The sequence below is a fragment of the Podarcis pityusensis genome (genome assembly GCF_964106645.2).
Source record: "Podarcis pityusensis genome assembly, chromosome: 2".
Lineage (NCBI taxonomy): Eukaryota > Metazoa > Chordata > Lepidosauria > Squamata > Lacertidae > Podarcis > Podarcis pityusensis.
The window spans coordinates 126,800,330-126,828,025 of record NC_138029.1 but is presented as its reverse complement, the minus strand read 5'-3'; the positions used below and the strand labels follow the sequence as shown (position 1 = coordinate 126,828,025).

General features: G+C 52.5%; 2 protein-coding genes across 4 annotated transcripts; one reads left to right on the top strand and one right to left on the bottom strand.

The window, feature by feature from the left end:
* The first annotated feature begins 176 nt into the window (after positions 1-176).
* On the top strand, positions 177-21,538 carry RGL2 (ral guanine nucleotide dissociation stimulator like 2). 2 transcript variants are annotated; one of them, XM_080993505.1, is made up of 18 exons: positions 177-409; positions 771-920; positions 2,268-2,366; positions 2,779-3,014; positions 3,292-3,351; positions 6,719-7,004; positions 7,634-7,849; positions 9,014-9,117; positions 10,011-10,095; positions 12,181-12,258; positions 12,379-12,453; positions 12,973-13,005; positions 13,122-13,243; positions 14,697-14,789; positions 15,235-15,364; positions 16,192-16,437; positions 18,210-18,324; positions 19,221-21,538. In XM_080993505.1, exons 2-18 carry the CDS (start codon positions 801-803, stop codon positions 19,430-19,432), a joined length of 2,310 nt encoding a protein of 769 aa, XP_080849631.1. In that variant the 5' UTR covers positions 177-409; positions 771-800; the 3' UTR covers positions 19,433-21,538. The 2 variants fall into 2 exon arrangements, with proteins under 2 accessions (XP_080849631.1, XP_080849632.1); XM_080993506.1 differs by lacking the exons at positions 177-409; positions 771-920 and adding an exon at positions 1,638-2,002.
* On the bottom strand, positions 20,495-27,684 carry PFDN6 (prefoldin subunit 6). Of its 2 annotated transcripts, none has more exons than XM_080993508.1 (5): positions 27,528-27,684; positions 26,849-26,961; positions 24,839-24,909; positions 24,631-24,755; positions 20,495-22,883 (listed from the first exon to the last, which is right to left on the bottom strand). In XM_080993508.1, exons 2-5 carry the CDS (start codon positions 26,910-26,912, stop codon positions 22,763-22,765), a joined length of 381 nt encoding a protein of 126 aa, XP_080849634.1. In that variant the 5' UTR covers positions 26,913-26,961; positions 27,528-27,684; the 3' UTR covers positions 20,495-22,762. The 2 variants fall into 2 exon arrangements, with proteins under 2 accessions (XP_080849634.1, XP_080849633.1); XM_080993507.1 differs by having other exon boundaries at positions 26,849-27,026; positions 27,528-27,679.
* Between the last annotated feature and the right edge of the window lie 12 nt (positions 27,685-27,696).

Below are 27,696 nucleotides of genomic sequence, written 5' to 3'. Positions count from 1 at the left end.
ACCTGCCACCCTCAGTCCGTGAAGGCCGGTTCCAGGTTTTCCTTCTGCTTCCTGACTCCGATTCCAGATCTCCCCTAGCCATTCCTGGGCAAACTCCAGTTCCGTGGTTTGGGGCTGCTCAGGGCTTCCTCTACTCGGCGCTCCGGCTCCGCCAGCCTCTCCCGCTCCCTTCCCGAGGCGGAATCCAGTCCCGGGCTTTCCCCAGTCTCCTGGCTCCGCTCCCAGGGAGTCCGGCTCCGGTTTCCCCTGCCTTCACTTTGTCCCTGGCTCCGCTCCCAGCTGGCTCCGCTTCCGGACTTTCCATCCTGCCCCCTCCCTTGGCCGGCGCCTGGGAAAGCAACGGGGCACTCCTGGGTCCCTGCCCTGCAGCCCAGCAGCACCCCATGGGGTCCTGCCCTCCAGCACCCAGGTGAGACCCAGCAGGGAGAGGGCTGGCCCCCATGGGAGGGGGGGGCGAGGCATCATCAGCAGGAGCTGGAGTGGAGTTGGAGGGCGGGGACCCCAGGGGTCATCCATTCCAACCCCGTGCAAGTTAACGGAGGGAAGGAGGCAAGAGTTTCTTGCAAGCGGTTTAGGGGCTGAGGGTGTTTAAAAAACAAAGTTTTGGGGTGGGATTTTTGCCTGTGGGACCCTCGTCGCAAGCACCCTTAAGAGGAGGCGCGTTTGCAGCTAGGGTTTGGGGTGAAAACGGGCAATACGGTGGGAGACCCCCCCCAAAAAAACAACCATGGGGAAAAACACCCCCTCCCCTGCTTCTCTCCCCCCCCCAGCTGCCCTCGGGCGTGAGGGGAGGGGTCCGGATGTTCCCCCGTTCTCTTCGCCACCTGCTGGACGGGGGAGGCGACGCCGGTGTGACCCTCAGCGCTTTCCGGAGCAGGACCCCCGAGTCGGAGCGCGGAGGACCCCCAATTCCTGAGCAGGTCAGTAGCAGCAGGGAGGTGTTTGTTGAGGGGGGGACGCATGCAGGAGTTACTCTCTGCGGGTATGCTTGGCAGGTACTGGGTTCAAGAGTTCCCTCGCCCGTGCCCACGAGCCATAGAAGGGAACCCCGGGGTCATCCAGCTCAGCCCTAGCCACGGTCCCTTACAAAGCCCTGTTTAAAAACCTCTGGCCAATCCCAGCATTGCCCAGGGTCATCTAGTCCAACCCCCACCGGCTGCTTCCAGAGGTGACCCCCCTTTGCAGACAGGAGCCCCCCCGCCCGCCTCATTGTGTGGGGCTGGTCCGCTTGGGGGTCGTGATCGCGCTGCCCCCCTCCTCCTCTGCCGGCCTTCACTGCAGGGTTGGCGCAGTGCGTCTGTTTGCATTGCCGGTGTGCAGGCTGGGACAGGTGCGTGCGCGTGTTTTTGTGTGTGTGTGTGTGTGTGTGTGTGTGTGTGCGTGTGTGTTTGCGTGTCTGCCTGCTGCTCTCTATTGACCCACGGTGTGGCTCCGTTGCCCGGGTGACAAAGCTCCGTCTCTGGAGGCGAGCACCTTTGATCCGGTGTTGTGGGCACGCCTTCCCAGCTGGCAGCTGCACCTGTTGGACTCCGGCCTGCCTGCCTGCTGCCTAGGTGTGCAGGTGTATGGCGGGGCTTCCAGGCAAAGGCCCTGTTGTTGTTGTTGGGGGGGTTGGCTGAGAGAGAGAAGTGGAATCTGGTTCGGCCTGTTTTTGGGGAAGTCCTCTGCAGGGCGGGGAAGGGGCCGGGCCCAATCCTGCGAAGCGGAAGGAGAGGAATCGACACCGAAAGGGAGGCAGGAGAGAAACACACACGAGGCCTGGGTGGGGGGCCAGGAGTTCAGCCTGGGCCCCCCCATCCCAACCCTCTTTCTGCCCATCTTCTGCAGCAAAGAGGACACCCCCCACTTTCTCCAGCTGGGGGCAGGAGGGGTGCAAAGGGAGGGGTGATCTGCCACCCCCATGAAGGTCTTCCTCCGCCTGGGGGGCTGCCTGGAGCCGGGAGGGGGCTCCGCAGAGGGGGGGATCCTCACCCGCACCCGTTGGTACTGCCTGCCTGTGAAGGTAAGGCTCGGAGGGTTTTATGGGGGGGGGTGTCAGAAGCCAAGGTGGTGCCGTGGTTTGAGGACTTGGGTTCAAATCCTGGCAGGCTGCCTTCTCCCAGCCTGGCCTCCCTCTCAGGGTTGTTGAGGGGGAGGCCTGAGGGACGGAAATGCCGCAGACCCACAAATAAATAGACATAAATGAAGGAGCACTCTGGTGGCAACTTTGGGGGGTGGGCAGGAATTGCACCCGGGCTGAAATGCCTTTTTTTCTCCCTCCACCGCAGCCCCCAGTGACCTTGTGGGAGGAGAAGGAGGAAGGCGCCATCTACACCGTCAGCTCTCGTCTGCCAGGGGGCGCCAACAAAGCCAGCCTGTTCTCTGGGGTAAGTCGTGCCCCATGCCTGGGGGGTGGGTGGGGGTGTATATTGCCAAAGGAAGAGAAGCGTAGTTAAAAGGCGTATCACTTACATTGCTGAGTTTTCGTGGTATTTGGTGAAGCGTCACCTGTTGAATTTCTGCCTGCTGTGCAACAGTTAGAGGCCCTGATGGTGCGCAAGCCAGGCAAGGGAATGGCGTGCCCTGCCCTCCACAGGCCAGATTAGGATGAGGAGGCAGCGGCTGCCTCTGTTTACATAAAATTGAAAAATTGGTTGGGATCCCCCAGAGGTCATCCAGCTCAACCCGCCGGCTGTGCAGGGAACCACTGCTAAGAAATCCACAACTTGCAGCTCACAAACCGAGCCTCCTTCCTTGTCATTGGAGCCCACCCCTTTCTTTTTCTGCCCCCCCCCACAGGGCGAGGACCTGCCAAGCGCCTCTGGTCCCCCGGGGGCTGCTGATGCCTCGGCGCTGGGGGTGTTGGGGTCCCCGGCCGGTCACTCTCGGGTGCTGAAGGCTGGATCACTGCCCCGCCTGGTCAGGCACCTTCTGGAAGCCCCTTTGCTCGGGGACACCTGCTACGTGCCGGCCTTCCTGGCCACCTACCGGACGTTCGCCACGACCGGCCTGGTCCTGGGGTTCCTGCTTGAGAGGTTTGCAATGGAGGGGAGATGGTCTGGGGGGGGGGGGGAAACGTTGGCAGTGCTGTTTGTTTGGTCCGCAGGCGGAAACCCAGCAGGTGCAGCTTGTGCGGCATCTTTAACATTGCTGAGTTTTCATGGTAAGAACAGAACATCACCGGTTGGGTTTCTGCCTGCTGGGCAGCCGCCTGAGGCTGTGGAGAGGTGGCGGGTCCCTGGCAGGGTAAGAGAGTAGAAGGATTACTTAATTTATTGAGTCCCTTGGTTTTTCTCAACACCCCCCCCACAGGCTGCAGGCGGTTGTGGGTTCGAGTTCAGACGCTACCCCGGAAACAGCAGACCTTCAGCGGTGAGTGGGTGCCTGCTTCCTTTTCCCTGCTCCCCTGAGCACTTAATAACAGCCCCCTCCGCAAAAGAAATATCCCCCTCCGCAGCCCAAATCCCATTTTCCGAGCTAATTCCTAAGCTGCTTCTGGACTCTCTCCTCTCTCTGCCAGAAGGATGGCTGCCTGTGTTGGTGTTATGATTATGAACTGGGTAAGGTCATTGAATCGTAGCACTGGAAGGCCCCCTGGCGGTCATCTAGCCCAACCCCTTGCCGTGCGGGAACCTGAGAGGTCCCCGAACTCGGCACATGCTCAGAGGCACAGTGGTCGTCGCAAGCCTTTGGGTTCCGGGTTTGAGCTCCGTCTCCAGCCTTGCTTCTGAACGGCCTCACATACTTAGAAACAGAGAAGGGTAGAGTTGGAAGGGGTTCCCCCTGTGGTCATCTAGTCCAGCCCCCGACAGGCAGGGATCTCAGCGAAAGCATCTAGGACAGGTGGCCCTGCAACCTCCCGAAGTGGCTCTCGCATGTCTACTCAGGAGTAAATCCCGCTTGTTTACGCCTTGGTGAAAATATTTGTACAGCTTTGTATCATACAAAAAGGATAATCCAATACGTTTATAGCAATAAAACCTTCTTCTCACAAGACCATGTTAAAAAGTTACCTTGTTATCTTGTTGTAAACCTCTTTTTTTTAATGATAGGTTGGTATATACATATTTTTAATAAATAAATAAAAAACCATCCATCAGTTCACCACTGATGAAGGATTTACATCTATTCCATTATTAGGATTAGGATTTACCGTATTTTTTGCACCATAACACTCACTTTTTTCCTCCTAGAAAGTAAGGGGAAATGTCCGTGCGTGTTATGGAGGGAATGCCTAGGGGTGGCGGGGGGGATCTGCTGCAGTCGTGAGCAGAGGATCCATGGTTCCCCTTCCTTCCCTCCTCCGTGGCTCGCTTTGAAACAGCAAAGCGGGAGAAGAGCCGCTGAGTGGGGAGGAGAGAGGGACAGAGAGCCTGCTTGCTTTAAAGGAGCAAAGCGGGAGAGGAGAGGAGCCGCTTACACGAGTGTAAGCGGCTCCTGTCCGGTTGGCTCCTTTAAAGCAAGCAGGCTCTCTGTCCCTCTCTCCTCCCCACTCAGCTCGCTAAATAGCAGCAAAGTTTTTCAGCTCGCTAAGCCGGGGATGAGCGGGGAGGAGGGAGAAAAGCAGAGCCTGCTTGCTTTAAAGGAGCAAAGTGGGAGAGGAGAGGAGCCTTCTCCCCTTATACCCCTCTTCTTCATTATTAGTAGCATCCTTCTCCACACACCCCAGGCGTGCTCCTTCTCCCCTTAAACCCCTCTTCTGCATTATTAGTAGCATCCTTCTCCTTGTCCCTTGAGTGCTTTTCCTTCCCTCCCCACTTAAAACGTGGTTACAAAGCACGGATCCACATGGATCCTCAGGATTTTTGCACTGGGACACCCCAAATTCACCATCAGATCACATAATATGTCCATGGCTACATCTTGCACCAAAAAAATCACGCACCCACTGTTGCCTGGGGCCGCAGTGGTGCAAAAACGTGGTTACAAAGCATGGATCCACATGGATCCTCAGGATTTTTGCATTGGGCTACTCCAAACTCACTGTCAGATCACATGTCTGTGGCCACAGCATGAACCACAAAAATCATACATCCACTGTTTCGTTTAGAATATTTCTTTTCTTGTTTTCCTCCTCTAAAAACTACATGCGTGTTATGGTCGGGTGTGTGTTATAGAGCGAAAAATACGGTATATATCATCCATCAAAAGCTTTCAGGGCAATTCACTAGATAAAAATACAAGATTAAAACACAAATAAGTAGTTTAAGAAAAAAAAAGCCAAACAAACACAAAAATAGCCAGTCATTGCCCCCGTTGCCCCCGGCTTGCAGAATATAGATATTTTCTGCTGGCCTGGGAGACTGTCCTCCTGGGCTGTCCCCTTTCGGAGATAGGACATTAGGTCAGGAGAGGGTCAAGCAGGGCTGCTCCTTTGAGCCTTCAGTGGAAAGCGGGTGCGGGAGACGACACCCTCCCTGAAACGCCCTCCGGAGAGACGAGGCACTTGCCGGCTGCGTCTGGTCTTGCCGTGGGCTCCCGGGAGGGATTGGCGGTGAGCCACGTGGAATGGGGTGGGGGGCGGGGGCGAGGCCAGGGCACGTGGGCTTGGCTCCCTCGCACGAGTGAGTCACCAGAGACTCCCTGATCTGGGAGGGTAGGGTGTCTCTGAGACGGGTTCAGAACAGGGCAACTGGAAAGGTCATAGAGCCATAGAATGGGAGAGTTTGGAGGGACACCAGAGGGATCCAGTCAAATAATAATAATAATAATAGTAATTATTATTATTATTATTATTATTATTATTATTATTATTACCCCGCCCATCTGGCTGGGTTTCCCCAGCCACTCTGGGCGGCTTTCAAAAGAGCATTAAAAAGAGAATAAAACGTCAAAACTTCCCTGAACCAGGCTGCCTTCAGATGTCTTCTGAAAGTCAGATAGTTGTTTATTTCCTTGACATCTGGTGGGAGGGCGTTCCACAGGACAGGCGCCACCACCGAGAAGGCCCTCTGCCTGGTTCCCTGCAACCTCACTTCTTGCAGGGAGAGAACCGCCAGAAGGCCCTCGGGAGAGGGACCCAGGTGTCCGGGGTGGAGATGCTCCTTCAGGTTTACTGGGCTGTTTAGGGCTTTAAAGGTCAGCACCAACACTCTGAATTGTGCTCGGAAACGTCCTGGGAGCCAATGTAGGTCTTTCAAGACTGATGCTATGTGGTTCTGGCGGCCGCTCCCAGTCACCAGTCTGGCTGCCGCATTCTGGATTAGTTGTAGTTTCCGGGTCACCTTCAAAGGGAGCCCCACGGAGAGCGCATTGCAGTAGTCCAAGCGAGAGAGAACTAGGGCATGCACCACTCTGGCGAGACAGTCCGCGGGCAGGTAGGGTCTCATCCTGCGTATCAGATGGAGCTGGGAGACAGCTGCCCTGGATACAGAATTGACCTATGCCTCTCTGCAATGTAGTCAAATGCAATTCAGGAATCTTTCCCCCATGGTGGGAACTCACGACTCTGAGAGCTACGGACTGAGCCATCTCTTTGGGGCTTTTTCATTCGGAGGAAAGGCGAAGAAGAGGCCGATACACCTGGAGGAAAACGGGGTTGGACTAGATGACCAGCAGGCCCCTTCCAACGATTCTATGATTCTATGCTGGAAACCACAGAAAGGGAGAGAGGGCTCTTGGGGGTTCGAATCCCACTTGCCCATTTCCCATAATGGGCCTCTCTGACTGGCTGCTGTGCGGGGGGGGGCCTTCCTGGGATCCCAGCAGTCACAGACTCCCCCCTTTCCCCTCCCCCCAGGGCCCTGGGGTCTCTGCTGTGCTCCTGGCTGGACGGGTACCCGGAGGACTTTGTGGGGTTGGACGCTGGCCTGAAGGAGCAGCTGGGAGCCTGGCTACGCTGGGCGCTGGGTAGCGGATCGGACCCTGAGAAGACCCTCCTGGCGGCCGGCCAAGAGGGAGCCCACAAGGGCCAGGAGGACTCCCGTGAGGACGAGGGCATCACGGACGAAGGGCCCCCAGACCCCCACTACATCCTGGGGCTCCAGGCGGAAGACGTGGCCGCTCATCTCACCGCGCAGGATGCTGTGAGTGTGACGGGGGGGGGGGCAGGGGAGAGGGCCTGGGGGGATCCTGCAGGGGGTCTGGATGAGCTCCACAACCCTCGTTCCGCCTCTGTCACAGCCCACCCTCCACCTCTTCGGGCATGAGGACTGGAGACTTGGGAGGTTTTGCTTTCCACCAACGAAAGCTGTTCTTGGTCAGTGAGAAAGAGGAGGATTGGTCTGAGAAGATATTGAATTATTGGGGCAATTGAAATGTTAAAAGTTAAATAAACCTTGTGGAGGGAGGAATGTTAAGGCATTTAGAAGTGTACATATGGTTGATTTGAATATGTATATTATTTAAAATGTATATTATTGAATATTGTATACCACATGTATCAGCCGCCTGGGGGGGTTTCACTGTTTGTGTTTGGGTGGTTGGTAAAAAATTAATAATAATAATAATAATAATAATAATAATAATAATAATAATTAATAGTAAAATAACAGAAGCTGTTCTTCCTGGTCAGAGAATCCCTCGCCATTTGCCCAGCCTGCCTTTGAGGGGCACAGGTTTCGGGTTCCTTTTAAGCCAGCCTGCCAGGGATTGGGGGCTTTTGGGGGGGTTCTCCTCTCTTCCTCCCCCCCTTCAGTTTCTTCTCTCCCCGCAGGAGCTCTTCCTGCGCCTGGTGCCCCACGAGTGCCAGGGCCAGCTGTGGTCGCAGCGGGACAAGAGGGGCCACGAGGGGGCCTGCCCCTCCGTCCGCGCCACCGTGGCCCAGTTCAACCGCGTGGCCAACGCCGTCGTCTCCTCCTGCCTGGGCGACACGGAGCTGCGGGCGGCGCAGAGGGCGCGGCTGCTGGAGAAGTGGATCCGCGTGGCAGAGGTGGGTCCTCCTCACAAGGAGGGAGTCTCGGTTCCTTCTGCCCCTTTCCGGCTTCGTGCTGGATTAAGCTGAAATCGTAACAGAATGATGGAATTCATAGAACCATCGGACGGTTAGGGTTGGAATGGGCCACCCAAGGGTCATCCAGCCCAGCCCTCTGCTGTAGCTTTCCCAAAGCAAGCAAGGATTGGATTCTGATTAATAAAATACACCCGAGGCTTTACCAGCAAGACTCTGTGAGGAGGTGCCAATAATAATAATTCTCCTCTGTCCACCCCTTGGCCCAGGTCGTTTTATTCACAAAAGAACTTTTTACACAGTGTTCGTAAGAATCAATCAGATTTCCTCTGAGCATTTCAAAACCCCCCACGTGGGGGGTTAAAAGAAATTCTTTTAACTACAAAGACTACTTTGAGCATGCATACATATCTGAGAGTAAATTAAACAGGACTAGAGGAATGCATTCAGCAAAACCCTGGAGGTCATAAACAGGAGTTAGGATGGCAGTATTTGCCATCTCCTTGTGAACTCTCTTCCTGGCCCTTAAGATCTATCTAAAGATTAAACTACATCAAAGTAACCTACTAACTTTATGTACTGAGGATTCCTGATGAAGCAACTGGCCTGTGGTTCAGAATGCTTATACGTGCCTGTCAGGCGTAGAGAAAGCAAATGGCCAAGGTGGAGAGGCCTGGGGGATTCGATCAGAAACTGTTGTCAATGAATCAAACCCAGTCAACGCATTGCGGACACAATGGCTTACTTCATTTTTCATAATTCCTCATAGCAATCCCACCTGACCCCCCCCACTCTGGATATTTGCACCCCTACACTCTGCAATGCAGGAATCTTTTGCCCAACGCGGGACTCGAACGCGTGACCCTCAGATTCTCAGAGTCTTGTGCTCTACCGACTGAGCAATCCAGAATGCAGTCGTGGAGTTGGAATGGGAAGGCAGGAATAATAATAACAATAAACAAACAACAGCAACGTTTCTGGGTCCATGGAGCAATGTTTGCCAACTCCTGCTTTATCTATTTGTTTGGAATGTTTATAAGCTGCATTTGTCGTTGTTGTTGAGATTTAAACATGTAGCCTTTGCATAAAAACCTCCCAGGAAGGCGGTTGACAGACCCTTTCCTTATTTTCTCTTTCCCATCCCAGGAGTGTTTTCTCCTCCGCAACTTCTCCTCTCTCTATGCCGTCGTCTCTGCGCTGAAGTCCACCCCTTTGCATCGCCTCAAGAGGACTTGGGAGGAGACATCCAGGTGGGCCCCGATCCTCTGATTCAGAGCTCCTTCCCCTCGCAGAAACACACACACACACACACACACACACACACCCGTCTCTGAGACCCTGAGCTTCTTCCTGGCAGCAACAAAAACCAGGCTGTCATCCGCCCCGGCCATTCCCCTCTTCTTGCCCAGGTCCTTAGGTTCTCCTCCCAAAGCGCTTCTCTTCCCTGCCAGGCACCTTCTGGAATTGTAGGGTTGGTTGAGACACCTCTGGGTCATCTAGTCCAACCCCAGAATCACAGCTAACCAATGCAGCAGAGGTGTCTAGGGAGGTCCCTACAAACACACAAGCCCGATCCCTCTTAGGCGGGGTGCAGCCCATTAAACTTCTTCTTTTTATATAATTTTTTATTAATTTCCAGCATATTTAAACATATATTGACATCTTATACAATTTCTTTTTACTTCCATCAACCTTCTCTGAAAATTTTCCAATCTAATCTCTAAATGCACATTTCCCACTTCTTCCATTACATTTAATTCATAACAAATATCACTGTTCTTTCTCTAATTTGCAACGCTTCACAGATTTCTCCTTACACAGCTTCTTGTAGTCCTACTAGCGTAATTTGTTGGTAATACAGTTGCTCTTCAAATAGTTTGTATATTTCTTCCAATCTTCTGTAAATCTCTGGTCCCACAGGTTTTGAATCCTTCCTGTCATTTTATCCAGTTCTGCACAGTTCATTAATTTTGTTTGCCATTCTTCTTCTGTCGGAATCTCCTCTTGTTTCCATTTCTGGGCGCAGCCCATTAAAGGTGGCCTGGCTGACCTGTTGTCTCTGTCGTATTTTAGTGCTGGGGTGGGTTGAGGGAGGGGGTTCCCTTTTGAGACTGCCCTACTCTTCTTCTCTCCCCCCCCCCAGGGACTCCCTCCGCTGCTATGAGGAGCTGAGCGCCGTCTGCTCGGAGGAGGACAACTACAGCCAGAGCAGGAGGCTCCTCTTCCAGGTATTTATTCCACGTTCTCCGCAGAATCGGGATCCAAAATGACTGTAACAGATTGGAGAACTGGGCCCAGGCTAACAAAATGAATTTCAACAGGGACAAATGTCAGATCCTGCACTTAGGCAGGAAGAACCGGATGCACAAATAGAGGATGGGGCACACCTGGCTTAATAGTAATACATGTGAGAAGGATCTAGGGGTCTTGGTGAATCACAAGCTGAACATGAGTCCACAGAGTGATGCAGCAGCAAAAAAAGCTAATGCGATTCTAGGCTGCATCAAGTCTAGTGTCCAGATCAAGGGAAGTGAGAGTCCCACTATTCTGATTTAGTCAGACCAAACTTGGAGTACAGTGTCCAGTTCTGGGCACCACAATTTAAGGCTGTTGGCGAGCTGGAAGGCGTGCAGAGGAGGGCGACCAAGATGGTCGAGGGTCTGGAAGCCAGGCCTGATGAGGAACAGTTGAAGGAGCTGGGGATGTTTAGCCTGGGAAAGAGAAGACTTGAGGGGAAACTATATCTTAAGGGCTGTCCCATGGAGGAGGGAGCATGCTTGTTTTATCCTGCTCCGGAGGGTAGGACTCGAACCCATGGCTTCAGGTTACAAGAAAGGAGATTCCAATATACGAAAAAACTTTCTGACAGTAAGAGCTGATTGACAGTGGAACAGACTGCCATGAGAGGTGGTGGACTCTCTTTCCTTGGAGATTTTAAAGCAGAGGTTGGGTGGCCATCTGTCATGGATGCTTTAGCTGAGATTCCCGCATTGCAGGGGGTTGGACTAGATGACCCATGGATCCCTTCCAGCTTTAAGATTCTATGATTCTCTCCCAGGTCGCATTCTGTCACTCTAACCACTGTACTACCTTGGCTCTCGATGTCTGGTGGACTTTTAAACCCCCACACACTGGCTTTCCCCTGGCATAAAAATGTTCAGGGCTTTGACTTTTTGCGAACTGCAGTTCCTAATCTATTGCATATCCTATCCTGAGGAAATCCCTTGCATCTCTGAGCCAACCTTCTCACTCGGCTTGTTTGTTTTTGCACCATCGGTGCTTACAGTCCTCACTTTCCGGGCAACAAACTCTTCCGAGGCGGCTCCTCACGAGCGGAAAGGGAACACAGGAAAGATAACAGCCCGTGAAAACAAACATTGAAGTTCAGGTGCCGAAGCAAAACCGGATGGGGTGTGTCAAGTGTTCCTCTGCTTGTCTCCGAAATCCGGGACATGGCCTGAGACTCAGGGCTTTGTAGGAACTGCAGCGAAAGAGTCCCTGGCAGACGGCCATCCAGCCTCTATAATAATAATAATAAAAAAAAATTATTTATACCCTGCCCTCCTCAGCCAAGCCCGGGCTCAGGTCAGCTAACACCAGGTATAAAAACAATTGAATAAAATACAACTTAAAAACAAGATTAAAATACAGCATTAAAATGCAGCCTCATTTCAGTAGGAACTCAAATCAAAGACTTTTGGGGAATGAAAAAGTCAAGTCTTCACCAAGGCCAACTATCCAGACTGGTCCTACGTGGGCCAGAAAAAAGCCAGGGAAGTCCCCGAATGGGAGTTGCATCACAGAAGGAGAAAGGAAAGAGGGGAAGGGGATCAAGTTGATTCCAAGCCAAAGGCCAGGCGGAACAGCTCTGTCTTACAGGCCCTGCGGAAAGAAATCAGATCCCGCAGGGCCCGGGTCTCATGAGACAGAGCGTTCCACCAGGCTGGAGCCAGTGCTGAAAAGGCCCTGGCTCTGGTTGAGGCTAATCTGACTTCCTTAGGGCCCGGGACCTCTAGGGTGTTGTTGTTTATGGACCTTAAGGTCCTCTGTGGGGCATACCGGGAGAGGTGGTCCCATAGGTACGAGGGTCCTAGGCCTCTGCTTGAAAACCTCCAATGGGGGAGAGACGTTCACCTTTCGAGGGAGTCTCCTGATATCCTCCCACTGAACACGTTTTTGAATGCAATTTGGGCCAATTTGCACATTTCGTCATGCAATTATCCTAAAATGATGCAGTTCTGAATTGCAACGTTCACTGATAGGTTCCTTTTTTTAAAGCCCACCCCTCTCTTCTCTTCTCCTGCTCCCCACAGGATGGCTACCCTCGAGGAGCTGGGGCAGACCCGATCCAGCGCAGGCAGCAGCGGAGATCTTTGGAGCATCGCCCTGTGGTACCCAGACTTCAAGAGGAGGGGAGGCGGGCTAGGGCTGAGGGGTGGACTGCAGGCGGGGCCAGGAATGTGGGGGTCCCCGTCTCTGACCTCCTCCCTCCCTCGATCTCTTCCCCGCAGGGCGTGGTCCCCTACCTGGGCACCTTCCTCAAGGACTTGGTGATGCTGGACGCAGCGACACGGAACAGGCTGCAGGTAAGGACCAGGTGGCAGGCGGGGAGACGCCAACCCCGGGCAGGCCGTTTGGCAGGGGAGCAGGCTCGTAGAACTACAGAATTTTGGGTTTTGAAGGGACCCCCGGGGGTCATCCAGTCCAACCCCCTGCAATGCAGGAATCTCAACTCTCTCGGAAGGCGGTGGGCTCTCCTTCCTTGGAGGTTTTATCAGACGTTGGATGGCCATCTGTCAGAGAGGCTTTGGGGGAGATTGCTGCCTTGTAGGGTGGGCTGGATGACCTTGGAAGGTCCCTTCTGTGATTCTACGGCGAAGTGACCCAGCTGCCTCCAAATGCAGAGGTGGGTTGGCAGGAGGACGACGGAACGGCAACTCGCACAGAGAGACAACCAGGGAGTCCCTTCCCTGGGAGAGAACTTTGGGGTGGGAATCGCAGCAGGCATGAATGAATGAATGAGCGAATAATTTACATCTCTCGTCCCCCCCAAGTTGCTCGGGGTCCGACTAAATCTACAATTCTGTGACTCTGTCTCTTTGCAGAATGGTTACATCAACTTTGAGAAGCACCGCAAGGTACGTGCCGCATTGGGAGAGGGTAGGAGCATGCAACGGGCACCCCCTTAAAAACGGGGGGTGCGCCTTCTATTATTAATGCCCATTTTTCTTTGTGACTCCCTCCCAAAAAATAGGAATTCGAGATCCTCACCCAGCTGCGACTCCTGCAGGCCAACTGCCGCAACTACGCCCTGAGCCCCGACCGGCACCTCCAGCGATGGCTGCAGCGCCTGCCCCGACTCAGCGAGGGCCAGAGGTGGGTCTCAGGATCCCACCCGAAACCCAGTCTGCTCTTTGGCCCTAGAATCCTAAATCGGTTGGAAGGGGGTTCCTGGAGGTCACGCGGCCCACCCCCCTGACATGCCCTGAGCCCCTCCGTTTCTGCAAATGTTTAGCTGGAATTTGTGGAGGGGACGCCCCAGATATCATGCAGACTGACCCCTCAAAAGCCCAAAGTTTGTATACTGCTCTTTATTTGTAAACCTCAGAGCGGTTCACGTTGCAGTGAAATAATAATAATAATAATAATAATAATAATAATAATAATAATTATTAATAAATAATTTATTATTTATACCCCGCCCATCTGGCTGGGTTTCCCCAGCCACTCTGGGCGGCTTCCAACAAAGTATTAAAATACAGTGGTCTGTTAAACATTAAAAGCTTCCCTAAACAGGGCTGCCTTCAGATGTCTTCTAAAAGTCTGGTAGTTGTTCTTCTCTTTGACATCTGGTGGGAGGGCATTCCACAGGGCAGGCGCCACCACCGAGAAGGCCCTCTGCCTGGTTCCCTGTAACTTGGCTTCTCACAGCGAGGGAACCGCCAGAAGGCCCTCGGCGCTGGACCTCAGTGTCTGGGCTGGATGATGGGGCAGAACGATGGGCCAGTGTCTGGGCAGAACGACGCTCCTTCAGGTCTACTTAGCCAAGCATAGGGCTTGAAAGGTCAGCACCAACACTTTGAATTGTGCTGGGAAACGTACTGGAAGCCAATGTAGGTCTTTCAAGACTGGTGTTATGTGGTCTCGGTGGCCGCTCCCAGTCACCAGTCTAGCTGCCGCATTCTGGATTAGTTGCAGTTTGGTCACCTTCAGTATTCCAGACGGGAGATAACTGCAGACAGTGGAGCGGTCTCCCCCGAGAGGCGGTGGGCTCTCCTTCCTTGCCTCTGTCGTGGAGGCTAGAGCCGAGATTCCTGCAAGGCAGGGGTTGGACTGGATGACCCCTGGGTCCCTTCTGACTCGGAAGATTCTATGATTTTATGACCCTGTCCTTCAGAAACTCCTGACGAATTTTCCACAACGGTCCATGGCATCTTGATTCCAGAAAAAAGGGGTCAAGCTTCCAAGATGCCGCAAGACCCTGGGCAGTGGTCAACCAAAGCGTCCTGTCAGTGCCAAGATTTCCGCAGGGCCATCCAGCCCCCTTGCAATGCAGGAAACTCAGCTATAGAATCCTTGACAGACAGCTTCAAAATCTCCAAGGAAGGTTTTCTTGGCCCCTCTCCTTCCCAGTCTGGTCCGGAGGTTTGGAACAGATTTAGGGGGTTTATGGGGGGCAGGGTGCATCCTGTCCTGTAGCTTTTGCTGCAACAGACTGAAACACAGCTGCTGTTTTCTCTTCTGGGAAATTATTATTATTATTATTATTATTATTATTATTAAAAGTAAAATATTTAAAGCGGACATTCTCCCTCTTTCTCTCTGCCAGCTACCAGCTCTCCTGCACAATCGAGCCGCCTGCGGAAGGAGCGACCCCTGGCCGCCCCGTGAAGCCCACCCTGGTGATCACCCACTGCGCAGAGTGAGAGGCGGGAAGGGCCCGGGAGAGATGGGAGGGACCCCCGAGGGACATCTAGCCCAACCCCTTGCCAGAAAAGAATCCATGACAGCTGGCCACCCGTCCTCTGCTTTAGAAACCTCCAGCGAAAGAGGAAGTCCAGCCCCACCTCTTCTCTCCCCCCGCCCTCTAATTTCGAAGCTTTCTTTTCAAATAATAGAATTGTGGAGCTGGAAGGGGGACCCCCTGAGGGACATCTAGCCCAACCCGCTGCAATGCGGGAATCTCAGCTCAAGCACCGCTGGTGCTCAAATGGCCACCCAACCTCTGCTCCCATGAAGGAGAGTCCAAATCGCAGGTGTCCAGCTGGAATCTTAAAACCCTAGCGCGGTGGAGCTGGGTCTCACCTGCTGAGACGTCTTCTCCTGGTCCTTTCCCAACCACCAGACGTTTCTCCTTTCTCCTCCAGCCTGGCCACCTCGATTGGGATGAGCACCCTTGTCTCGTGGGACAAGCCCAGCTCCCCACAGGCCCCGCCAGACCTCCTGCTGCCTCCACCTGCTTCCCCCACCCCCCACGGGCAGCCACACCAGACCCAGGTGAGTTGGGGGCCCGGGGCGATGTCCTTTCCCAGCTGCGATTTGTGAGCTCTGCGGGAATTTTCACTTCGTAAGCAGAACGAGGGTCCTGCTTAGTATCAGTTTTTAAGGAAAGGGCTGGTGCTATGCTGCTTTTACGGTGATTTTCTGTACCTTTAATCTCTCATCTGGTTTCTATCTTAGGGCTGCCATACCTCCAGGGTTTCCCAGACGCTTCCGGGATTTGGGCCTGGAAAATGGCGTCCGGGGGTGGGGGGATTTTCCTGAAACCAGCAAAATGTCGAGGGAAACCCGGAAGTATGGCAAAAGGGATGAAAACTGTGATAAAATCTGCAGAAAAAAGCTCCAGGGAAAGAAAGGGGAAAAAAAAGCTCCAGAAAGTCAGCAACTCTGTCCGGATTTTCACATTTGGAAATATGGCAACCCTAATGTATCTTATCTACCTACCTATTTGTGTTTAATTGCTTTTTCACAATTGTCTTTCCTATGACGCTTTTATCTGTTTCCATTTTATTTGTAAGCCACCTTCAAAAGTACCTGAATTTGGAATGAGGCCACTTTACTCTTTCAGCGGCTGCCTGTTGGTGCTTTTATGTTGCTTTTTTTCATGCTGTTAACTGCCCTGGGACCTGTGGAAATTTAACAAACAAATAAATGAGGTACCTACTGAGGACCCATAAGAAGCAACTGTGCCAAAAGGGGCATCGTTGTGAATATTAGAACTGTGGGGGGAGATTTCTCGAAGTCCCCCGCTGCTGCCGGCCCGTGTAGACAGCACTGAGCAGGACGCATCCCTCGCTAACCCTTGCCTCCCGCTGCCTCCCCAGCGTATGAAGTGGCCGTCCGTCTCCTCACTGGACACAGCCCCAGAGAACGCCTCTCCCTCCTCTCCGGAGGGCTTGGCCCCACCCCCTGCCGTGGGGGGCACCTTCGTCCGGGGCCACCGGCGCTCGGCATCCTGTGGGTCAGCCTACCCCACGGCCCCCGCCCCGGACAGCGGACTCCCCTCGGACTGCCGCATCATCCGCGTCAGCATGGCTCTGCACAACGGCACCCTCTACAAGAGCATCTTGGTGAGCGAAGGGGCAGGACCCCTGGGGAAGAGAGGGCCTGGCCAGGGAGGGGGGCGCAGGAACAGCCGTTAGCTGTCCCCCGTGCGCGGCAGGAGGTTGGTCTAGACCAGGCACCCCCAAACTCGGCCCTCCAGATGTTTCGGGACTACAATGGAATGAATGTTGTTATTACGGTCACAGATCAGTTCCGGCTTACTTACGATATCAGGAAAATTGTAAAACACAACAGGGATACACTGAATTGCAATTGGGTACAACAGAGACAGTTCAGATACAGTGGTACCTCTGGTTAAGAACTTAATTTGTTCCAGAGGTCTGTTCTTAACCTGAAACTGTTCTTAACCTGAGGTACCACTTATCTAATGGGGCCTCCTGCTGCAGCTGCGCCGCTGGAGCACGATTCCTGTTATCATCCTGAAGCAAAGTTCTTAACCCGAGGTACTATTTCTGGGTTAATGGAGTCTGTAACCTGAAGCGTATGTAACCTGAAGCGTATGTAACCTGAGGTACCACTGTATAGCGGCAGTGTGTGTGTGTGTGTGTGTGTATAATCTTGATCACTAAAATATACCCTAAAATTATCATTTAAAACCTCAATCATTTTGGCAGTACAGCTTGTTTCCTAAGTTTTATGGCAGTCGCACAGAATTTGGCCACCCTTAGCGTGATCTCCAGGTCCTTGCCCTCTACCAGGAGTTTTAGACATTGACATTCGGACCCATTTGGAGATTTTTGTATAACAGGAGTGATAAATACTGAGGGACTACAGTTCCCATCATCCCTGACCACTGGCCCTGTTAGCTAGGGATGATGGGAGTTGTAGTCCCAAAACGTCTGGAGGACCGAGTTTGGGGGTGCCTGGCCTAGATGGCCCTAGGGCAGCCTTTCTCAACCTGTGGGTCCCCAGATGTTGTTGAACTACAACTCCCATCACTCCTAGCTAGCAAGGCCAGGGATGATGGGAGTTGTAGTCCAACAATATCTGGGGACCCACAGGTTGAGAACCACTGCCCTTCCCGGGCTGCAGCTCTACGGTTCCCCAGCCAGGTGCCTGCCAGCTCTTTTGCGCTGTGACGCGGGACCAGGTCATCTGTGTCGTGGCCTGACCCCACATGCAGCCACTCAGCTGCTTAGACTGCAAGGGCTGGGCTGGATGACCCTCAGGGGTCCCTTCCCACTAACTCAATATGATTCTGTGACTGGCTGAACTGGCCCATTCTCAGGGGCTATGGAACACCCGTTCTGAATCTGTAATAAAATGGATTTTCCGGCATGGCAGCTCCTGACTGTGGAACTCCCTAATGAGTGACACCAAGCAGATACCATAGAATCAGAAGGGACCCCAAAAATCATCTAGTCCAGCCCCCTGCAGTGCAAGAATCTCAGCTCAAGCGCCCCCGACAGATGGGCACCCAGCCTTTGCTGTGATCTTAGCAGCGCCTCCTAAAGCGTTTTTTATTTTGGACAGACCTACCCAGATAACGTAGAACGTTGGTGTGTTTTAATCTCAGTTTGCCGCAAAGGTTTTTGTTTCATTTTTAAGGTTTTACATAGTTATTTACACACCGTTTCTGCCAATAGTTTCATTGTTTTTCAAAACGGCTTTGAGGCTTGTTTGTTTTGTTACAATCCAGTGGCCTGTAAATTTTATGAAATAAACTCACAATCGGCCCTGGTCCAAAAAATCCTGAGGGGCACCCAATTGGCAAAGGCTGAAAATCCTGTTTCTTCTCTCTCTCTCTCCCTGTGCTATTGCTGCCTGCCCTCTGCAGGTCACGAGCCAAGACAAGGCGCCGGTTGTGATCGCGAAGGCGCTGGAGAAGCACAACCAGGATCGGGTCCTGGCCCCCAACTATGAACTGGTGCAGCTCCTGCCGGAAGGCCGAGGTGAGGCCCATCTCTGTGCTTTATAGTGGGGAGGGGGGAATCTGAGGGGATGTGAATCCTGCATTGCAAAGGGGGTTGGACTAGATGAGCTCTGGGGGGTCCCTTCCAAATCTGTTGCAAGCATTTACGCCACTGGTTTTAACTACTGCCTGCGGGATTTTGCAGTGCGTCAAATTGTTTTTAGGTTACAATTAGCTTTCCGGTGCTTCCCTGGCAGCTTATACAGTGGTACCTCGGGTTAAGAACTTAATTCGTTCTGGAAGTCCGTTCTTAACCTGAAACTGTTCTTAACCTGAAGCACCACTTTAGCTAATGGGGCCTCCTGCTGCCGCTGCGCCGCCGGAGCACGATTTCTGTTCTCATCCTGAAGCAAATTTCTTAACCCGAGGTACTATTTCTGGGTTAGCGGAGTCTGTAACCTGAAGCGTCTGTAACCCGAGGTACCACTGTAAATGTTTCCTTAAAAAATATTTTTCCAACACAGCAGCACAGAGGACGGTGTCTTTTAAACATTTCCCCTGCTTCAAGGCTGCCCAATGGACTTCAAAGTCTTTATTATCCTCCCCTTGTTTGTCAGCAGATTCTAATCAAGCCATCTCCTGATGTTGACAAAGTGGCAAAAATCTTGCGGCTTTGTATTTGGGTTTTTAAGAAAACAGCAGCTCGGGTTCTGCAAAGCTGCAGAGCAACAGAGGTCTGGGAAAGCAGTGCTAATAGAGGAGGGTTGTTTTTTTTTAAGATTGGAGATGAGCTGCGCCCCCAGGAGTCCCTGGTTCTGGCTTTGGGCATGCCATTCCTTTTCCACTAGGGAACTCCAAAAATGAGCAGTTCCTCTCGTTCTTCCACCTTGACCCCTCCTCGCTCTCTTGCCCTCTCTCTTCCTACCACCCCTGCAGAGCTGGCCTTCCCCACCACGGCGAACGTCTTCTACGCGATGAGCAGCACCTGCCTGGACTTCATGCTGCGACCCAAGTGCCCGCGGGAGAAGCCGCCCCCTCCACCGCCCCCGCCCAAGCCCAAGCCGACGCCACCCAAGGGGGTGGAGATCAGCGCCACCTTCCCGAAGATTAAGGCCACCGGGCGGAAGATAGCCAGGGCCCTCTTTTGAGTTGGGCGGCAAGAGGATAGAGCGGTGCCTCGGTTTCCACTCGCTCGGGGCTGGCGGCCCACGCTGCCCTTGAGACTGGGGACAGCATAGGGTTGCAACGCGGTGTCAGAAGTGGCAGTATGTTGGCAGAGCTGTGGCCCGTTCTGGCTGGTGGAGAACCCTGGTTTTCCAGAGTCTCTGAGGAACTCAGTGTCCTTAACTGCTTGGACCTGAGGGCAGGACCTGATCCGATGGATGCAAACGACGAGAAAGGAGATTCCGGCTAAACGTTAGGAAGAACTTCCCGCTTGATGGTGGAACCGGAGGTGGCAGAGTCTCCTCCATTTTTTAAGCGCCACCTGGGATCCTTTAGCTATGATTCCGCCATCTCAGGGGGGCTGGACTAGATGATCCTTGCGGGCCCCTCCTGATCCTCCGTTTCCGAGTCCGTTGTCCGATTTCCAGTGTCAGCACCTTTCCTTCATCATGCCGTTCACAGCTCAGTCGGGTAGAGCATGGGGCCGATAAGGTTTGCAGTCCCACCTTGGACCGCTGGGGTTGGACTGGATGATCCTCAGGGGCCTTCGAACTCTGCGATTCTAGTGAAATCCCTCCCCTCTAGCTCAGGGGGGAAGGCTGCGTTGTCGAAGACACGGATGTTGTGTCGCGCTTGGAAGAGTTTCCATCTGCGTTGTGCGCTTCCTGTTGCCGTTGCCACCGGCTTCCTGTTTCTTTGCCGTGGGCGCCTTCTCCTCTCACTCTGGGCTCCTCCCACCTCCCCCACCCTGCCTGCCCCAAGTGCCTTGACTCTCAATGGGAGGGTTGCCAAGTGGCCCTGAGACACTCCGCTTCCTGCTGCGGGGAGGGAGGGCTTGGCGGATTGCCCCATTGACAGCTCCCTCTTTTTGGACCGGTGGGAATGTGGAGCAATTCTGTGCCTGTCGGAGGCTGTTTCTCACAGATCCCAGATGCAAACTGCCCCCTCTGCTAAGCTCAGCTGCCCCATATCTCAGGGAGGGTGTGTGTGACACTTAGATACACTTGACACTGCGCTGAGTGCAAATTAACACTAACTTTTATAAAAAAGACGGCGCTATGTTGTGAGGCTGTGGGGAAGGGTTCGGCCCGACCCAGGGCCAAATTTGTCCTTCCTAAAGCGAGGGGGAAACGTCACCTGTGAATCCTGATGCTGGTGGGAAGACGGTGACTTTTCGCGGCTGTTTTACACGGACAGCCACTTTGCAAATTCCGCTCCAGCCACCCTCCGGTTGGGATCTCCTCCATGGGTTTTGCACTGAATTTCCCATCAGCCCCAACCGATGGCTTCAAATTACGAGAAAGGAGGTTCTGCGTAAATGTCTTTCTGAACCGCCTTCTCTTTCCTAAAAGGTTTTTAAGCCGAGGTTGGGTGGCCGTCTGTCGTGGGGTTAGGCTAGATGGCCCTTGGAGGTCCCTTCCAACACTTGAATTCTATGATTCATTGGAGGTTGGGTGGGCTTCTGTCAGGTATCATTGAACTCTGGTTCCTGAATTGCAGGGGGTTGGACTAGATGACCCTAGGTGTCCCCTCCCAATGTCACAGCTCTGAGACTCCAGGACTTTTGGACTACAGTTCCCACCAGCACCTGATGGGGAGTTGTAGTTTAAAACCCCAGAGGCGATCTCAGGATGAGGAAGGTTGGGAGTTTCCCCACTTTTTCCTCTCCTGCAGGCTGCTACTTCTCACCGCGCAGCTAACATTTTATATACGATCCTAAACAGCTTGCAAATTGGCTCTCGTCTTTCGCGTACTTTTGGAGGCAATTCCTGTCTCTCCACACCAGCATGTCTGAAACTCTGCAGAGTCCCCGATATATTTTTATACTATTTAAGTTTCAGCCCAAGAAACGCCTTCTTCACGGGAGCCTCTTAACACCTTCCTTAATGTTCTGTGGACTGAGCTGCACCGGTTGGGCTGCCGCCTGCCCCTTGCCGCCGCCCACGGGCAACCAGCACTTTCTACCTGCTGCCTATAACTTTTTTTTCTCTTTCTCTGGAGGAAAAATGATGTTTTGAATGTTAAAAACATTTGTACTCGGCTGCATCAGGGACACTGAAACTTTCTATAAAATATTATTATAAAAAGCAGCTTTGTGGTATGGAAAGCTTTGTGCGTGGGGACCCAGACTGAGATGGGAGTACCTCTGAGGACGTGAAGAGTGCACTAAAAAAAATTGGCAATATTTGGCCCATCTTCACAAAGTGCTCAGAGGTTCTGTTTACAACCAAGTGTCCTTAGGTGCCTCTTGGCCTTTTGGACGTGTCCCAAGAATCCCCTCTGCCAGCTTCTAGGTGGCTCTCGCCTCTTCTTGCCTACAGCAGCAAAGTTGGAAACATTCCCAGGCACCTGTCTCTGGCGGGGAGGTGAGCCTGACGTAGGGGGCAACACAGGGCTCTTTGCCAGCCCCAGAGAAGCAGGCAGGCAGCTGCAGCCTGGCCCTAGAGACCTGAGGAGGGGCAGGACATCTCCAAGCCTGGAGATGTGAGATATGATAGCTGTCTTCAGATATCTCGAGGGCTGTCACATGGAATAGGGAGAAAGGTTGTTTTCTCCTGCTCTGGAGGGGAGGACTCGAACACAGGGCTTCAGGTTACGATAAAAGAGGATTTCTGACAGGAAGAGCTGTTCCACAGTGGGCTCTCCTTCCTTGGAGGTTTTTAAGCAGAGGTTGGGTGGTCATCCACCAGGAATGCTTTAGCTGAGATTCCTGCCTTAACAGGCGGTTGGAATGGATGACCCCCCGAGGTCCCACCGAACTCTACATTTCCATCCGTTCCCTAGAGAGCGAACCGGATGTCCCTGCTTCCTAAAAAGCTCTGCCAGTGCAGCGGGAATTGCCAGAAACCCCATCCTTCTCGGCTTTTCTGCAGCCCTTGCGGAAGTGGCTGTCGGCCGAAGGAGGGTCTCATCCGAAGAACGTGCTCTGCTCCCGCCTTGGCAGGGGGCTGGACTAGATGGCCCTGGGGGTCCCCCCTTCCAACTCTACCGTTCCAGGATCCCAGACCAGCCACCCTTCGAAGCTGCCGCAGCCTGACCCTATAGAGAGCTCCTCGCGAGGCAGCGATGGGGTCAAGACGCCCCACGGGTACCAGGCCACAGGGACAGATTTTGTGTGTCGGCTTCGTGTTGGGGGGGGGGATGTCTCCTTTCCAGGGGCCTCCCCCTCCCCATTGCGCATGGCGAGGTCCGAGTGCGAAAGACAGAGAGTTGGGAGACTTGGCCCTAGCTTTTATTTATGCCCAGCGGAGCAGGCCTCGCAACCGTGTCCCCATCCCTCCCCCCACAGTCCAGGAACGGCCCCCCAACTCCCCTCAGGCCTTGACGGCCCCCTTGGCCTGGGCCTTCTGGAACTCCTGCTGCAGCCGCGCCAGCGTCTCCCGCTGCTGGTCCGACTTCTTCTCATAATCCTGCATCTGGCCCTCGTAGCGCTTGCTGAAACGACAGGACACAGTGGAGGCGGCGTCAGCGCATGTGGCTTCACAAGCCCCGGGGAGGCTGAGAACATGCAAGCCCCGCACTGCAAGGGGGTTCGGCTGGATGACACCCGGAGAGCCCTCCCAACACCACAGTTCGGGGATCCCCAGCAACACGTGTTCAGAGAAGTGACCCCTCTGACAGCAGAGCTGGAACACGGACCACTGTATAACCAATTAAAAACTAAAAATAAGATAAAAGGACAAGTCGTAGTCAACGTCAGTCTCCTCCTCCTCCCCGAGGCGGCTAGCCAGCTGTCCTTTTATCTTATTTTTAGTTTTTAATTGGTTATACAGTGGTACCTTGGGTTACATACGGTTCAGGTTACATACGCTTCAGGTTACAAACTCCGCTAACCCAGAAATATTACCTCGGGTTAAGAACTTTGCTTCAGGATAAGAACAGAAATCGTGCAGCCGCGGCATGGTGGCAGCAGGAGGCCCCATTAGCTAAAGTGGTGCTTCAGGTTAAGAACAGTTTCAGGTTAAGAACGGACCTCCAGAACGAATTAAGTACGTAACCAGAGGTACCACTGTAATAATAATAATTTATTATTTATACCCCACCCATCTGGCTGCGTTTCCCCAGCCACTCTGGGCGACTTCCCACAAAGATTAAAAATACATTAAAATGTCTGTACAAACCACCTCAATTAGTGGCCACAACTGCTGCCTGTGGAACCCTGGCACGCCCCCCCCCCCCTGCTTGCAAAGGTAAGTCCACGGCAGCCTGTCTCTGAACCTGAAGGTCCCACAGATGCTATAGAATTGCAAAGGGGTCCCCCAGGGTCATCTAGTCCAGCCCCCCCCCCCAATGCAGGAATCACAGCTGCTTAAGTCCTCATCACGAACAGCAAGTGAGCCATAGCAACCCACGGATTCACATATACTTTATATAGTTTTGTAGCCTTGATTATATTTCATGGCCATTTTTTTTTGTTATTGCTGTTTTCTTCCGCTTTTAAAATGTTTTTACATAGTCATACCTCAGGTTACAGACGCTTCAGGCTGCGTTTTTTCAGGTTATGGAGGATATATAAATCGCATTTTGTGCCTGCACAGAAGCGCCGAATCGCAACCCATGCATGCGCAGATGCACCACTGCGGGTTACGAACGCTGCAGGTTGCAAACGTGCATCCTGCACGGATCACGTTTGCAACCTTCGTGTCCACTGTATTCTCATTCTCATATATATATATATATATACACACACACACACACACACACGCACACACACATATAAATTTTCTGTTTAACAATTTAGAATATTCATTTAAACAACCTTAAAATATCAGTGACTTCCCTACTTCTCTTTCCATGGTTCATTTTGCATAGTACAAATCCCTGCACATTTTACATAAACTAAACAATTCAGTTTTCCATTATTGCACACTGTTGAATTTATCTTAATGCTGCCCATGTTTTCAAACGCACACAATTTCCCCTATTCTCTTCTGCGCAGGACGTTATTTTGAGCGTCTGCGCATGCGCGAGCGGTGAAACCCGGAAGTAGCAGAACACGTTACTTCCAGGTCGCTGTGGAATGTAACCCGAAAGTACTCAACCTGAAGCAACTTCAACCCAAGGTATGACTCTGTGGGTGTGTGGGTGGGTGTGTGTATATATATATATATATATATATATATATATATATATGAAAAACCGCAGTAGCAGAGCATCCCCGCGGGATGGAGGCGGCACTCACATCTCCCCTGCGATGTAGTCCAGCCGTTTCGCGACTGTGGCTTTGGCCTCGTCTGTGTCCTGCTTCACCAAGACGGGCCCAATCAGCTTGTAGACGGTGTTGGACGAATCCAACAGGTCCAGCTCCTGCAGAGGAAGGAAAGGTCAGCAGGGAGGGAGGCGGCTCAAGCGGCAGCTTCTGCAAAGGCGGGGGGAGGGCGGGGGCTCACCTCCTTCACCACGTTGTTCTCGGTCAGCTGAGCCTCCAGTTTCTGCCGGGCCGTCATGCACTTGCTGATATCTGGAAGCAGGGAAGAAGAACGGGCACAGAAATTGATGGACTATGCAGAACGGGCAACGCTCACCGAAATAATGATAAGAATCAAGAAGATCAAGTTCGTAAGAAAGAATGGAAATCATTTACTCTAAACAAAGCAAAATTACTCTAAACAAATAAAGACGCTAGCAAGTTTAATATAAATAACGTGCAGTATACATTTTACACACACACACACACACACTTATGTATGTAGAAGAGATTGTAAATAACGATTTAACTTAATTGGGAAATGCAGGAAATAATATAAAATATAAGGAACCCAAGAAGAGGGGGAAGGGAGTCATAATAAGAGAAATATGGAATATCATTTGTGTTTTAAATTTTTGGCTATTTTTTCCTTTTTTCTGTACTTTGTAAAAGCTTATAAAATTATTATTATTATTATTATTATTATTACTATTACTATTAGTGGGGACGAGGAAGAGTTCCCCCCAGTAAAACAAACAAAAAAAGGAAATCCACACAGTTAAAAGTGTAGAATACACATGGAAAAATATTAGAACCAACACAACATAGACCTGCACTCCACAGGAATGAATGAAATCCAACCCAAAAGCATAGTATTGGAAGGGACCCCGAGGGTCATCTAGTCTAACCCCCTGCAATGCAGGAATCTCAACTAAAGCATCCATGAGAGATGGCCGCCCAACTTGTGCTTCAAAACTTCCAAGAACTTAACTTTTAAGTGGGCCCAGCTACTTCTTGGTGGGAGGTCGAGGCGTGACAGGTGTCTAGACAGCACATATAAGAAATGGGGGGGGGGGAAGACTCCCACATTTTAAACGCAAGCCCAGAACTGAGAGATGCTGCTATAACGTTCTGGAGCAGGGAAATGGGATTCTGAGGTGGTCTTCTGACTCACTTCCTGAGCCAGGTTCAGGGGCCTTCTAGCGGTCCCCTCATTGCGAGAAGTGAGGTTACAGCGAACCAGGCAGAGGGCCTCCTCGGTGGTGGCACCTGCCCTGTGGAACGCCCTCCCTTCAGATGTGAAGGAAATTAGCAGCTATCTTATTTTTAAAAGATATCTGAAGACAGCCCTGTTTAGGGAAGTTTTTAATATTTAATGCTGTATTGTTTTAAATAAATTATTTAATAAAATAATAAATAAATAATAAAAATTATTTAATAAATAATAATAATAATAATAATAACAATAATAATTATGTCCTTGCATTAATTTACAAAGCCCTGGGCAACTTGGGTCCAGGGTGCTTCAGGGACCGCCTGAACCCCAATTTCCCAGTCAGGCCACCTGCAGGAGTGTCGCTGTTCATTCCCCAAGTTGGTGAGGCCCATTTGGCAACAAGGAGAATCCGAGCCTTTTGAGTTATTGGCCCCGTCCTGCGGGACTCCCTGCCACTGGAGTTCAGCCAGCTTTCAAAGACCTGGTGAGAGCTTTTCTGCTGTCTGATTTCAACTTTTAGAACTGTTTCATGTACAGCTATTCTAAGGCGCTCTGATACAGTGGTGCCTCGCAAGACGAAATTAATCCGTTCCGCGAGAGTCTTCGTCTAGCGGTTTTTTCGTCTTGCGAAGCAACCCTATTAGCGGCTTAACGGATTAGCGCTATTAGCGGTTTAGTGGCTATTAAAGGCTTAGCGGATTAGCTGCTAAAAGGCTATTAAAGGCTATTAAAGGCTTAGCAGATTAGATAAAGGGGGCGAAAAGCGAAAAAAAAATCTCAAGACTTGCAAGACATTTTCATCTTGCGAAGCAAGCCCATAGGGAAATTCGTCCTGCGAAGCAACTCAAAAACGGAAAACCCTTTCGTCTAGCGGGTTTTCCGTCTTGCGAGGCATTCGTCTTGCGGGGCACCACTGTACTTTCTTATGAATAGCTCTGTGTGTGTGTGTGTGTGTGTGTGTGTGTGTGTATAATGCGAGGTGGTGGTGGAATTTACCTTTCTGCAGCTGCTGGTATTTCTCCAGCTCTCCCTGGAGCTTCTTCTGCAGGGCTTCAGCCATCGCCTCCTCCTCTCACTTGGCTCAGGAGCAGGGGTGCGGGTGGCACTCTCTGCAGAAAAAGCAAGTAACTGCCAGTGCAGCTTTGCTGGTAGAAAAGCCAGGAGCCCCCAGGAGCTAGGAGAAAACACAGGGCAGATCCAGCTGTCAAAGGGCTCTGCTTACATCCCGCTCAGGGCTCCAGTTTGGAGCAGCCCCTCGCCACCAGCTCCTGGGCGGGGAGGGGGGTCTCTATCCTCAAAACAAAAGCCCGTGTGGGAGCACTGAACCCGGGGGGGGGGGAGTTCTGCATGGTGAAGATGCCCTCTGCCTATGGGTCACCCCAGGGGCCGCCCCAACTCCCAGGGGCATCTTCTGGCCTCCTCCCCATCTGGGTGTGTGGAGACGGGGGGAAAGGGCAGCCACCCCCCAGGGTCCCTCCCCCCCAGCTCCCTTTTCTCCCCCACCTCCTCCAATGGATCCCCCAGGCACCCCTGGAGCCCCCTCCCCACACAAGCCCCCTCCCCCATTCAGCCCCCCCAGCACCCATGGCGCCCCCTCCTCGCCCCTTGGTGCCCCCACCCACCTGCCCCTCTCTCTCTGCCCCCACCCCCAACACCTGCCCCCTCCCCGACTCACGTTCCGCTAAAGCTCCTCCTCCCGACCTCTAACCCGAGGAACTTCCGCCCGCAGCACCTCCGCGTCACCCAGGATCCCTCGCGGTCTCGCTCCTTCCCGCACAGGCGCAGACGGGCCGCCAGCGCCTTTGGATGCGTCACTTCCGCCCCCCGCCAAGATGGCGGCTTAA